The sequence below is a fragment of the Rana temporaria genome, chromosome 2 (assembly GCF_905171775.1).
Source record: "Rana temporaria chromosome 2, aRanTem1.1, whole genome shotgun sequence".
Taxonomy (NCBI): Eukaryota; Metazoa; Chordata; class Amphibia; order Anura; family Ranidae; genus Rana; species Rana temporaria.
The window spans coordinates 97114770-97129016 of NC_053490.1; the positions used below are offsets into that span (position 1 = coordinate 97114770).

A 14247-nucleotide genomic window follows, 5' to 3' on the forward strand; every position below is an offset into this window, starting at 1 on the left:
GGGTTTACTCCGGGTACTCCGGTTTCTTCCCACACTCCAAAGACATGCTGGTAGTTTAAATAGCTCCTGTCTAAATTAGCTTTAGTATTTATGCGCGTGTATACAGTATAGGTATGTGAGGTAGGGATATTAGAGTGTTAGCTTCTTGGGGGGCAGGGACTGATATGAATGTATAATACGTTAAGCACTGCGTAACTTTTGCTTTAAAAATATCTGTAATTAATACATAATAAAAGATAAATCAATAGAAAACGTTGCATTGGCTGCATATATGCCCCTGATCATCCTCTCATGTCAAACCTACAGGGACCTTCAAAGTGTCTATAGAAATAAATCTAAAAACATTTCAGAGGTGAATGTTTAAGGGCTTGTGTTTATAGGCAAATGCAGCATGCTTTAAAATATAACTAAAGGCAAAACATTATTTTTATTTAGTTTTGGACAGAGTGGAGATGGATTAGAACACCCATTAGGTTTTTATTGCTGCTGTCTTTACCCCTGTTAGGGAGATGCACCCTCTCTATTTGCCATGTTTAGCATTATCATTGAAAGTAAAAGTCGAAGAAAATGCCAAATTTTGGGTTGCCCCAAAAAAAGTAATAGAGGGTGAAACCTTCCAATGGGGACACTATTTCTGGTGACCTGGGGGCCCCAATGGATTTACTTAATTTTCAGGGATTTCCTCTCACTTCCTGTTTGGCTATGGGACAGAAAGTGAAGGTAAATCTCCCCAATGGGACACAGATGGTAAAAAAAAATTCTGACAGGGGTTATAACCCTCCCTTACTCTATCCAAAATGAAAAAAAAAAAAAAGTTTTGCCTATAGTTCTATTTTAACGTATATTCAGCTAGCATTTGATATGCTTCAGAGTACATTTTGACCTGCTGTTGACTTCCTTCTGAGTTGCTTCTGGGCTGCTTTACGCAGTTTTTATATTCCCATAGGCACAAACACAAGCCAATGTGCACAAGCCATTAAGCACAAAAGTCTGGTATGAACAGATCACAAAGGCCATCAATAGGCAAATCTACGTAGACACAATATTTTCTGCATTATAAATATATAGTAGTGAATCTTAATGTAAATTTTGATTTACTAATAAATATTAGGAAATTAATTTGGGCAGCAATTAGGGCTCAACACAGAAAAAAAGCGTGAGCAGGAAATGTGTTTTTTTTATAAGTATTGAAAATGTGCGGCGAATGATTGACTCACCAATCATCTGCCTCTTAATAAACATGCTCCTGAGAGTTGGTTTGTTGTTCTTCTAATGTCCTATTCTTGGAGGTTGTACGACTTCGGGGGCGACTCGGGGCGATTTGCATTGACTTCTATACAGAAGTCATTTTGCTAATCGCCTCTGAAGTCGTCTTCAGGACGACTTGCAGAGTCGCCCCCCGAAGTCGTGCCGCCGCAGTGTGAACCGGCTCTAAGGCTTTTCAAACATGGAAATGGATCCCCCCAAATATAAATATGAGAACACAATTTGGATGCCAGCACACAGGCTTTGCCTATACACAAAGAACAGAATTTCTGTGCCCATAGCCAGAATGTTGGGGGGGGGGGGGGGGCAGATGAAATTTCACTTTACTTCTTATTCCTTCCAACATATCTGCAGTTGGTAATGGGATAGATAATGGGATAGATAATCTGCCTCTCTAAATTCTGCCATGGACCATTGATCTATTTTTGAGTTCCTGTTTTCTACTTTTTATGAACTGTGAGTATAGCAAAAAAGGAAATAAAACAAAACACTGGCAGGATAGTATTCTATAAAAGGTGTAGATAAGCCAAGGCCAATTCGTTATAGCCCAAGGGGAGGAATCAGTGCTGGAGGGAGCTCTGCTGAGTTTAAAGGAAAACTTAGTCAACATAAGCTGGTATTGCGGAAACCTCCTTTTGAGAATGTTAGTCGCCTGGCTGGTATGCTTATCAAAGGTTTAGATGCTTCTAGTTCTAATGTTCCTCTGGCTTCACTGGCCACATGCTTTCTCTGGGTCAGTGCTCCAAAAGACTTTGATTCAAGAGGCAGCCAGGCAACTGGAATTCCCAGAGGGAGGTCAGCAATGGACTAAATTTTTCTTAGTTCAGGTTATGGCTGCAGTGTTTGGAGCCAAGCATGGTGCCCATGTATTTTAATAGTAAAACTAAAAAGCAGGCAACACTAACTATGCTGGGAAATTAGAGTCAAACATGCTAGACATCTTAAATTATAACTAAAGGCAAAACTTTTATTTTAGTTTTGGAAAGAGCGGAGATAGATTAGAACAGTGGTCATCAATCCTATCCTCAGGACCCACTAACAGGCCAGGTTTTAAGTATTACCTTGGGGAGATGCAGACTAGAATACTGCAATCACTGAGCAGAAAATGATATCACCTGTGATGTATTTCAGTTATCTTGCAAACCTGGCCTGTTAGTGGACCCTGAGGACAGGGTTGATGACCACTGGATTAGAACACCTGCCTGTACCCTCATTAGGGAGAGTCATCCTATCTATTTGTCCTGTTTACCGTTATTATTGAAAGTAAAAGTAATTTACAAATTTTGGGTTGCTCACAGGACAGAAATAGAAGGGGAAATCTTCCCTTGGAGACACTAGTTCTGGTGACCTGAGAAGCCCCAATGGGTTTCCTTAATTTGCAGGGATTTCCTCTCCTTTCCTGTTTTGGCTACAGGACAGAAAGTGAAGGTAAATCTCCCACAGATGGCAAAAAAAACTGACAGAGGTTATAAATGTTACTAAAGTGAAAAACAAAGTTTTTGCCTATATCTCTACTTTAAAGTAAACCTATGTTAACTTCCATAGGAGCACATAATTGTCTTCCTTTTGTTCCTTGACTGCTTTGTTCAGCCAGCAGAAGCAAAGAAAATCCTATGCTCTGGGGTCGTAGCTTACCCATGGCTATGGGCTCCCCATGTTGGCAGTGCTTGGTTCAGTGCTGTCACACGGAGTGGGTCACATGCTCCTTTATACCTGGAAGTACAGGCTATTTCCTTTGGCTCCCAGTGGTAATATAAGCTAAGTGTATATTGGGGTATTACATCAAACCTATTCCTTTGCCTTAAATGGGCAAAGGTTTGCTTTAAAGCTGAAGTTTAATGTGATCGTATTTTGCCTTCCCTGTTTACTCCTTTCCCTGCTCATCATCATGCAAATCAAATAAAAAAAATGTTTCTGGTTTTATTACATACTTAAGACCTAGTGACATCATCATTAGGTCTCTGTGCAATGCAGGCAGATCATGGCAAGTGGGAGGTGTTGGCAAGTTGTACATAGCTTCCTGAAAATATCACAGCTCTCTGTCTCAATAGTCAGGCAAATAATCCCAATAGGGACACACAAAGCAATAAAATCTAACTGGATCATTAAAAAATGAAATACAAAGCTTTGGCAGCAGTTAGTTCTTCAGGACAGACTCGGGAAAAATACTGTCACACCTAACTTTACCATAATTTGGATTTCTAGGTCTGCCATGGCAACGTGTATATAGGGAGGATGTAGGGCTTATATGCATAAGAGGCAATGATTACCATCACCTTTCTAAAGTGCACTAAAGCCAAAATAAATTAAAAAAGAAAGCACTTCCAATATGTTATACCCTTCTCATTTACAATTAAATAATGGGTGACCATTAAATATAGAATAAGTAAAAATTATTTTATCAGATGACCACAGAAAACATATCTTGTCTCTTTCGAGTAGGCCCATCATTTTTTTTTTTTTTTATATATATATATAAACTAATTAAAATCACAGACCTGACTTAAAATAGCCATGACCTTTTTGTAAAGTACATTTATAAAACTTAGATCTGTATATTGATCCTACATTAATTAAAGTCGGCACTTAAGCCTTACAACTCAATACTAAGTAGATACCCAAAAACAGTAAAAATTAGAAATGAAAATGTACTAATAGCACAATAAAAGAAGAACTGTGCCAATATAAAAATAACAATAAAATACACAATAAAAAGTGTTGTTCTTTGTAAATGATTGATATATTGTAAGCCATGTTAGTCGGTAAAGTACAAAACAAAATTAAATCATTAAAATAAATAGTTAAAAATTAAAAAAATATCAGTGCTGTTTGGTCTTTGTTTTTAGAAAACAAAAGTAAAATAAAATAATAAAAAAGTGATAAAACACAAAAAACTCTACAGTGTTACAATGCTTAATTCAAGTAATAAGCTACGTGTATGGGTAAACCCACTAATTAAAGTAGCAGTCCCTTTTTCCTTAGTTTCAATGTGATCCTGATAATAACAAGTGGTCCTTAAGTATTTGAGGATATGCAAACTGTAAACTCAACCTAAACTGAACAGCAGGGAAGAAATAAAAAAATAAATACATCAAAAATAAAATTAAAATAACTTAATTTGGTAAAGCTAAAGGTGAGTGTTAGAAAAAGGCATTCTTTGTTATTGTCCTGACCTGTAACGTACATCTTATATTACAAAAGTCTAAAATTACCTATGTTATGTTAAAGCTAAACTCCAGGCAGCTTTTAAAGACACAAGTGAATGTAGCTCTGTATTCATTAATAAATCATTACTTTTTTTTTTTAAATGCAATTAGTATCTATATTTGACCCAGTATCGTCTTCTTGCAGTCTTTGTTCGCCAGAGCTCACAATGGGAGAGGGAGGAACAGTACAAGGAGCCAATCGGTTGTGCTGCAGTGCTCATGTGCTAATAAGGAGCGTGTTGATTGGAGGTGATAGCAGGATGAGCAAGAGATGAGCGCATCAGTCTGCTGCTTCACCTTGTACTGTCCAGTCACAGTTTAAGAGGGAGGGACAAGACCTATAATGTTACTTAAATGCAGCTGCTTCAAAATAGGTCTCCTGTCCTGCCAAAAGAGATGTTCTGTGTGGTAAAGCCATGTAAATCTCAGGACTGGATGGTCAGAAATACAAATCTTTTATCATATAAAACAGCTCCCATATAGGTATTTCATCTGAGTATTTATCTGTTTGTCTGGAGTTCAGCTTTAAGTCATATTAGGTTAACAAATGAATTTTTGATCAGTAGTTTAACATTATTGGTCTTTAAAAAGGGACTGGTGCTTTAAACTGGTTTGTTAGGGAATGATCAGAGGAATAAAAAGTGCGTCCCTGGAAACCCCTGATGCACCAAAATATCAAAATATAAATAAATATCTATGTTTATAAAATTAATAAGCCATTTTACAAAGGCCGAGGGTTATGCGATTTATCAAAGCAGTTACAAAAAACATTAAAGGAAAATAACCTTTGCTTTTCATACGAAGGTATTATAACCCTGTGCTGTAATTGAGCCTTCATTCCTCAATACAAATCTTGAGCACAAATAAGACTCGAGTGTGACCACAAAAGATGCATGGCTCTATAATTAACATAAATGAATTACTATATAACCCCCTGAGAAGGAGATTACAAATGCTATTGTAGCAAACCTCCTTCAGCAATAGCTGAACAAAAGAAATAAATTTCACACCGCAAAAGGTGTATAGTTTTTTTTGTTTCTTATTATCTTCAATATCCACACTGGGATTTTTCCATCAAAATGGCTGCTGCGAGCTGCTGGGCGTCGGTGACGTGCGGATTCCTTTTCATCACCATGCGCACAAGTTCTGCTGGGAAGATGTTACACAAGTTCATAAAGATTTTTTCTCTGGTGTTTGAAAATCTTGGAAGTTCTTGGGGGATGCCACAGTATGGAACCCTCCAAGAAGGGTCTTGGTTCTCCAGTTGGCTCTGGAAAGCAAACTGCTCATAACATGGCTGTGATGGGTTACCTGAAACCGGGTAACCGGGGCGATAACCATAAGGATCCACAGGATAATTTCCCCGGTCGCCGTTTCTTGGGCTTTCTTGGCTAAGGTATATTTTGTGCTGTCGTTGAGGAGGGCTTTCATACAAGCGGGAATCAGAGATGCTCTCCATTCTTGTAGAAACCAGTGATCTACCCATAATTCCACTCTTTGACATAGGTGAATTTGGGGAAACATGGTAATCATTTGGGCAGCTTGAACGTGCAGCAACAGCATGATGCAAGGGTGGTAATGGCATGTACGGTGGTGGAGGCTTATGGTGGTGCTTTGGCTCTGGCTCATGACCATAACTTTGGACCCTCATCAAGGGGTCATGGTAGCCTTGGAATGCTTGAGAATTTGCCCGGCTGTGTGTGTGAATATGCTGACATTTCAGGTTGTCCTCCAGCTGAGGGTCAGGGGAGCTGACATAAGATCGGTCGTTATAACCTGAGTAGGAGTCACTGCTCCCACAACTCAAGCTACCTTCGCTGCTGCAGTCAGAAGCCACAAAACTTATCCGGTAATCTGTATCCAATGAGAAACGACGTTCCGGACTTCGGTTTCCAGAGAAGCTGAGGTTTGAATAAGCATTCATCATTGAATAATATCCAGTATCGATAGGGGATTCACATTTAGGGTATTGGTCACATGGGATTGTCCCATGATTCTTTGCTGCCAATATCATTGGAGAGTACAGTCCAGGTAGTACTTGGTCCTGAGATGGTAAATGCACATTGGCAAGAGCTCCATTTCTAGATGGAGTTGTACTTTGGGGTTTTATGCTTGATATACTAACTAAAGATGGCACAGACCTAGTTTCCAACTTGTTTTTGGTGGGGAGCTTTTCCTCCAAGTCATACGCATGAGTTCTTATACTAGGATCTGACTGCCTCTTTGGAGTTGAGCGTTTTCCGTCTGAGCTGGTGTCAATCTTTGTATTTGAAGGCACGCTGTTGCTCTTCACCAGTCCAATTTCACCAGCGGTTTTGGCTATGTTGTTCCGAGACATGGCACGAAGTTCATCAGCTACGGACCTTTGTGGCTGATTTCCCCTTTCTGGGTGATAATACTTGCATTTATGTCCATAGGTACATTTCTTCCCTAAGGGGGAAAAAGAAACAGAAAATGTGTTTAATCATTACTACTCTTATATATGATTATAGTACTAGAAAAAGTAGGCAAGCAGTTCAATCATGCTACAGTATATTCAAGGAAGGGCAGCAAGAACAAGCTCAGTTACTACAAATATAACAAGAAACTTATCCTCTGACACTAAAATGTAAGTAGTCAAAGAACTTCATTAAAACATTTTCCCTAACATTACTACACCCATAAATCTTAGTCTTTGCCTAAATATTTTTAAACAAACCATCCAACATTTTAATCTAGAAAAAGTCTAATGCTGCGCACACACAAACAAATGTTCAATGTGAGCTTTTTGTCAGAAATTCCGACCGTGTGTAAGCTCCATCTGACATTTGCTGTCGGAATTTCCGACAACAAAAATTTAAGAGCTGTTTCTCAAATTTTCCAACAACAAAAGTTCTTGTCGGAAATTCCCATCGTCTGTATGCAATTCCGACGCACAAAAACCCTACGCATGCTCGGAATCAATTCGACACATGCTCGGAATCATTGAACTTCATTTTTCTCGGCTTGTCGTAGTGTTGTACATGACCACGTTCTTGACGTTCGGAATTTCCGACAACATTTGTGTGACCGTGTGTATGCAACACAAGTTTGAGCCAACATTCTGTCTGAAAAAATCCACGGTTTTGTTGTCGGAATTTCCGATTGCGTGTACGTGGCATAAGCCTACATAACATAACTCTGTTGTAAGTTTGCTACTAAGGGCAGGACTCTCCAGATTTCAGACTTAAACCCCATCCTCAAAGATGAGCCCCCACCACCTGTCACCCATACTTAATGAGAGCACTTTATTATTCAATTGTCCAAGTAGTGGGCACTAGAGCCCTAGCACCTAGAGGAATTCATGAAAGGTCAGGCCAGAATACCAAAGTGAAATCAGAATCTGAAAGATACCTGGACAAGGCTTTTCTGGATAACAAACTTTGCAGAAGCCCTCCATTTACACAGGTTTACTTTAAAGGAGACATATTGCTTATTATTTCAGTGTGATTAAAATAATCTTATTATAATGTGTGTTTTTAAAACCTTGTTTCTAGGTATTTGTAAAAATTATATATGCATATGGGTCATAACCATATTTGTAAATTACATATACAGGCTTTGCTTCCTGCTTTGCACTGGTCCTGCCCCAGTGTTCCTCCCTCTTTTCACGGACGTTGAAAATAATGCACTACCTGTGTGGCTGCTCCCTTAACTCAACTAACAAAAATGAAATTAAATAATTACACTAAGCCACTGAGATCTCCCTCTATAGGCTAAAATGCAAATCACTATATTTAATACAATAGCAAAAGATATGGAAGCTTAAACTTGTAAAAATCTGAACGTCAAATTACATTTTTAAAATGTAAATTCTCCAATAACTCAAAATGTACTTTCACTGAAAATATACTACACAGATAGATAACCAACTAGTATATTTTAAATAAATAATCACTAACGTACCATATGGGCATGGCTGCTTCTTGTATTCTGGAAGAACAGGCTTCTTTCTTAAAAAATTATCCAGGCTTGGTCCATGCCTGCCTAGTGGATCGTCCGGAGGCATAAATCTACAAAAGTAAGGACATCAATAACACTCATTTCATCATACACAAAACACATCATACATCTAAACCCTGATGTCAGCACCGATTTACTAAATAACCTAACAATAGCAGTTAATGTGACATTACCAACGATGAATTGCTGGTGAGTTATTCCCTGTCATTTAAAATCCATGCACCAGAAAGATTCACCTGCAGTGAATCTTTTGTGAATGTTACATTTACTGCTTTATAAATATACCCAAAAATGTCAACATTATTTTTATTACCACTGATGCTGATCAATCCTTAGCTCTTGGAAATAATTTATCAAATAAAAAACACCACCAGAAATATGAAAATATAATTGAGGCTCAACAACGTATGAGTGATAAATACTCATTAAGAAACTGATGGGATTCAGGGTCCAGGAGCTTCAAAACAGAGGTAGCGTTATACCGAAGTATGACGAGCCCAGTATGTTAGGACATCTACTTATTCACTGCTTAGACAACATGTGCTTGAAAAAAATCAACTTGGGTTTCTTAAATTAGAGGGTATTTTTGGGGCATTTCCAGTAGTTTCATATATTTTATCACCTGTTTTTGTTCATATTATTGTGTATTTGATCAGTATTTGTGTTCTGTACTTTAATGTCCTAAAGACCCTTTAAAACAAAGTGCACTTTTTTGCCCCCTTTATTGATTATACCTCCCCCACTTATTAAACCTCGCCCACCTTCCCCCACCTCAAACTGGCATTTGCTGCTCTGAAAGTCTTGTGTGTTATCCTGGCCTGCACATTTGGCTCCCATTGGACTTCCATGAGGTTGTGTCCCGAGACCCTTTTTTTAAAGTACGCTTTTTCTTTATCCATGTACGTATACTGTAAATGTACTGTATATATATTTTTATTATATTATTTGAAGAATGATGTCTTTATAATTACAATGTATGATTTAATTGAGATTGTCGGTGACTCTTTTTGCTTTTTTTTTCATCCAAGTTGATGCGTTAATGTGCAATATAGGTTATATTAAATTAGAAACTCGTCAGGTCACCTCTTTTACTGACAAGTACTGCTACATTTGGAGAGAGAGAAAGCAATGGCATCACCAGAGTTATATTTAGGCAGCAGCTCTCGTACAGACAAGAAGACATTGACAACCTTCAATGTTCTATTCTATTTTCTATTCCTTATAAATGAAACTAGTCATTGGTGCTCATAAAAATGTCATTACTGATTTATAGACGACAATTAATATCATTACAATGTAGCCTTGGAGGTCCGGAGTTTCTTAACTTATTAATGCTCAGTAGGAGCTTAACATTTTCCAAAAGTGGATTATAGAAAGGAAGAAATTCAATTGTTATCTGAGATGAGATTTTATAGAGCTCGGTATTGGAAGACGCACACAGATAGAGTTAATTTTCTGCTCAGCTTGCGTCTGTCACCCTGCGTACACGTCATGCGAATTAATCATATTTCACATAGATCTGAAATAATATGTGAAGCATATAAGCCACATTAGTACGTCAGCACCTAACTAATAATTGTATGTGATGTATATTCGGTCAGTTCACCCACAGCTGTCATTTCAGTGTCTGCTGGATGCCAGCAAGTGGAATTCACATATCCGAGGACTTTATTTCGAGTAAGTTTTCAGGTCTGCCAACCTGCTGTGACCATAACAAGGAGTTCTCCCTGTTAAAGTTCTCAATTATTTTTCTTTGTGCCATAGGCCATAATCAAAACTCTGCCGAAAGAAAATAAGAGTGAGATTCTGTAACTATAAACTTCTCAGGTTATATCTGCCAATGGAGTCCTTTAGACATATGACAAACCAGTGAGTGATTGAGAACACCAGCAAATTCCCATTGCAAGGAAGAAGTCTTCAGTAACTGCAGTGGTCCTAGCTGTAGGCTATTGGTGGCAGACAGGCTGATTTACGAGAGATGGAGCTGCTTTAATAAACAAACTAACAGTAAGACTTTGAGCACCCTAAACGCCTTTATATAATTCTACATTCTATTTATTATTTATTAATTGAATGCATTATTTTTAATTGGGCTTAAGCTATTGCAAAACTGCAACCAACAGTCCTACTGTATTTTTACAACTCATAGAAAGACACAGGAATGTAGTTTTTTTTAAAACTCAGAGAAATTGCACGCTGCTTGTCTTTGCCTTAATACAGGGGCCTCCAAACTGTCTAAACAAAGGCCCATCGTTGGTGCCAGTGGGAGGAATAGTGTCCTGTCATTGGTGTCAGTGGGAGGAATAGTGTCCCGTCATTGATGTCAGTGGGAGGAATAAAACCCCATCATTGGTATCAGTGGGAGGAATAGTGTCCCATCATTGGTGTCAGTGGGAGGAATAGTGTCCCATCATTGGTGCCAGTGGAAGAAATAGTCTCCCATCATTGGTGTCAGTGGGAGGAATAAGACCCCATCATTGGTATCAGTGGGAGGAATAGTGTCCCATCATTGGTGTCAGTGGGAGGAATAGTGTCCCATCATTGGTGCCAGTGGAAGGAATAGTGTCCCATCATTGGTGCCAGTGGAAGGAATAGTGTCCCATCATTGGTGTCAGTGGGAGGAATAGTGTCCAGTGATTGGTGTCAGTGGGAGGAATAGTGTCCCGTCATTGGTGTCGGTGGGAGGAATAGTGTCCCATCATTGGTGTCAGTGGGGGAAATAAGTCCCCATCATTGGTATTAGAGGCACGAGTAGTGCCTCTTTATTGGTGACAATGTGGGAAATAGTACCCTTTTGTTGGTGTCAGTAACAGGAATTATATCACATTGTTGGTGTCTGTGGGAGTAATAGTGTCTTGCATCAGTAGAAGGTAAATTGCGCGAAGAGCTATATAAAGGCAAGCAAAAGGCTGCATTTGGCCCCTGGGCCGCAGTTTGGAGACCTCTGCTTTAATATATCTGTAATTGTTATCATTTTCTATAACACTTACTTGTCGTTGACAAATGAATACATTAGCAACCTCTCGTCAATGAATTTCTTCCATTCAGGCTTCTCGTTGGCCAGATCCCGATAGTTGTCATTAGACACAATAATGCCATCTGATTCAAATGCCAGCTTCAATATGAAGCGATCATCATAGCACACTACCCTTCTTCCCTGGACTCGACGGGATGGAGTAAACACCAAGATCTTGTCCTTCTCTAGCTTGCGCAGGATTTCTTGATCTGATATGAAAAAAAAAAAATTCAGCTTAATGCAGAACTTGTACAGTACAGTAGTCTACAATATAACTCATAAACTCTTGACAAGTTTTAGCCATAGACTGCTTAGCTGGCCCCTTCACAGACACAGCAGGTATGTGTCTACAGAAGCCCTATGGCAACTAGCTGAAGGTAAACAGCCCATCGAGTACAATCGGGGCTAAGTTTCGGCCTAGCCAACAAATACCTTAGCCTAAAGTGGCAAGGATGCCTCGGGCAGCATACAGCCAGCCACATATTATGTTGCTGACTGTCAGTAATATACTCATGTGTAGTTTCCAGGCTTCTGCCATGCTTGCTAATACAAGCCAGCAATGTCCCTGCACACTTTTTCAGTGGGGACGATGGGTTCTTGTTGGTAGAACACTGTACTCTGTACCTACAGCTTACCCACTCTGGGCCCATATACTTATATCTAAATTGGTATTAGAGTAGGACACCATTTTACCTAGTCTATTCTAGGTTTACTGACATATATTGGGAAGGCCCTGCACCTAGACATACTAAGACTAGCTGGTTCACTAAAAAAAGTGGGAATGACAACATAGTTGACGTGGGGGGCATAGTGAATCCAGCCCCTGGTATGACACTACAGACCCCAAAGCATGCAAACAATAATACATTGAATACTATTTATACTAATTTGTTAAAGATTCTATAAAAAGGTATTGGAAGTGAAACTCACCAGTTATGAGCGCATCTGGCCGGGACTGTTCTTTCCTCCAGGCTGGTACAAACACGGTGACATTCTTATGTCCTCTGTCCAAGAACCAGGAGACAGCTAGCTTGATCCCACGGCAAGAAAACACTTCTTTATTACCATGACTATAACAGGGAGAAAACTGCATTAGGGTTGTTCAAACAATTTTAAAGATTTAAACTGTATAGTTCTCTTACCACCCCTTCCAGGAGGAGCCTTGTGCTTCTTATAAAAGGAGGTTTAAGCCAAGGATGCCATAAGTACATGCTTCTGGTAGGAATACATAAACCTACTAATGTATAATACACGGCCTCCTATTAGCCTAATTGGCAATTTCTTGTTTAAAAGTTAAATATACAGAATGCTTTTGTTTCTCTAAAACTAGTACATTTATTATGTTATGTATTCTAAGGAGTACCAGGAGTTTTTGATGTCTGATGAAGCTCTCACAAAGATACAACTGACAGTTAACAATATATAATGTAGAGGTTGAACAACAATTTCAACAGATTAATTGATACACTCCATTCCAACATAAAAAAATGCATGCATAGTAAACCTGGAACTAAACTGGGCAATTTTTATGTAGATATTGAAGTTGATATTGGCCTCCACTGCCTCCCTACTGGTCAGCAAGGCCATCCATTGCATTACAGGGCCAACAGGGAGCTGCTTTGACTAAAAGTGCTGATTCAGAGCCAACCCAGCACAGTAAAACAGGCAAAGGGGTTTATTTACTGCAAAATCTGGTGCAGCTCCTTAGCTTCCAGTTTTTTTTTTATCAGTGCTTAAAGTGTTACTAAACCCACAACAGTAAAATCAGTCTGTATTTGCAGTAAAGCATGCTTGCTATACTCACTGTGGAACCTAAGGGGTTAATCCTCTGGATTGTGTAAAAAGGACATTTAATCCCTTCTTCTCTGATCCTCCCCTTCTTCCACTGTCCCCAAACAATCTCCTGATAGAACAGAGCATTGTGGGCACTCTGAACATGCTCAGTCTGGAGTGTATTGCTAGAGAGTTTTTTTCTAGGAAAAGTGCATGTGGTCGGCATAGGGCCAATCAGCACTATCCAGACAGAGGGTCAGGGGTCCTGCAGCCTCATAGGACAATCAGGGGAGAATGAAAACTCCTCCTACAAGCTTTGACCAGTGCTCTGCTGGACAGAGATAGAAGTCACAAGACTGCTCTAACTGCCGATTAGAAAAAGTATTTAGCAATTTATATTTACTAATATAATTGCATTACCATGTTCTGTGTACTCTGGGAGACCAGATATAGTGAATGCAGGCTCCTGGGTTTAGTAACACTTCAATTGAACAAGCTGAAGTTAGAAGCTGATTGGCTACCATGCACATCTGTGCCAGATTTTGCACTCTCCATTTTTAGTAAATCAACCCCATAGGGTAGCTTAACTATTGCTTGGATAACCAAGGTGACATCAACTAACTCCTGATACTCCTGTGTTTGCTCTGGTTAATACAGGCAGATACAGCTATACAGTACATACTCACCTTTTCTTGCTCATGCACTGCTCTATACAGCCACTAGAGCCAGGGAAAAAAGCCTTGTCTAAGTTTTTGTCAGAGCTCACACAGTGCTATAGACTTTTTTGATGGGCTCACAGGACTAGACTGGGTCAGTCTGGAGGTTCCTAGTGTTGTCATGGGGGGAAAGTGAGTCAAAAATTGAGCCATACCCGGAATGCTAAAAGTGAATTAGGAATCGGGGACAAATGGATAGGCCCCTTTTACCTATATGTTACGTAATATTAGGCTCAGTCCCAATACCGGCATATAAATGTGACCCTCACAAAAATGCATCTTCCAACCC

The 14247-nt window shown here is 39.2% G+C and overlaps 1 protein-coding gene across 1 annotated transcript in view; it reads right to left on the minus strand.

Annotated features, from left to right (window-relative positions):
• Positions 1–2773: 2773 nt before the first annotated feature.
• ZC3H12C (zinc finger CCCH-type containing 12C) overlaps positions 2774–14247 on the minus strand; it is a 76525-nt gene continuing 65051 nt past the window's right edge. Inside the window, exons 3-6 of the mRNA XM_040340565.1 lie at positions 12400–12539; positions 11444–11678; positions 8397–8503; positions 2774–6902 (exon numbers count right to left, since the gene is read on the minus strand). Coding sequence (XP_040196499.1) covers positions 5521–6902; positions 8397–8503; positions 11444–11678; positions 12400–12539 — 1864 coding nt within the window. The 3' untranslated portion in view covers positions 2774–5520. The remainder of the gene's footprint in view (positions 6903–8396; positions 8504–11443; positions 11679–12399; positions 12540–14247) is intronic.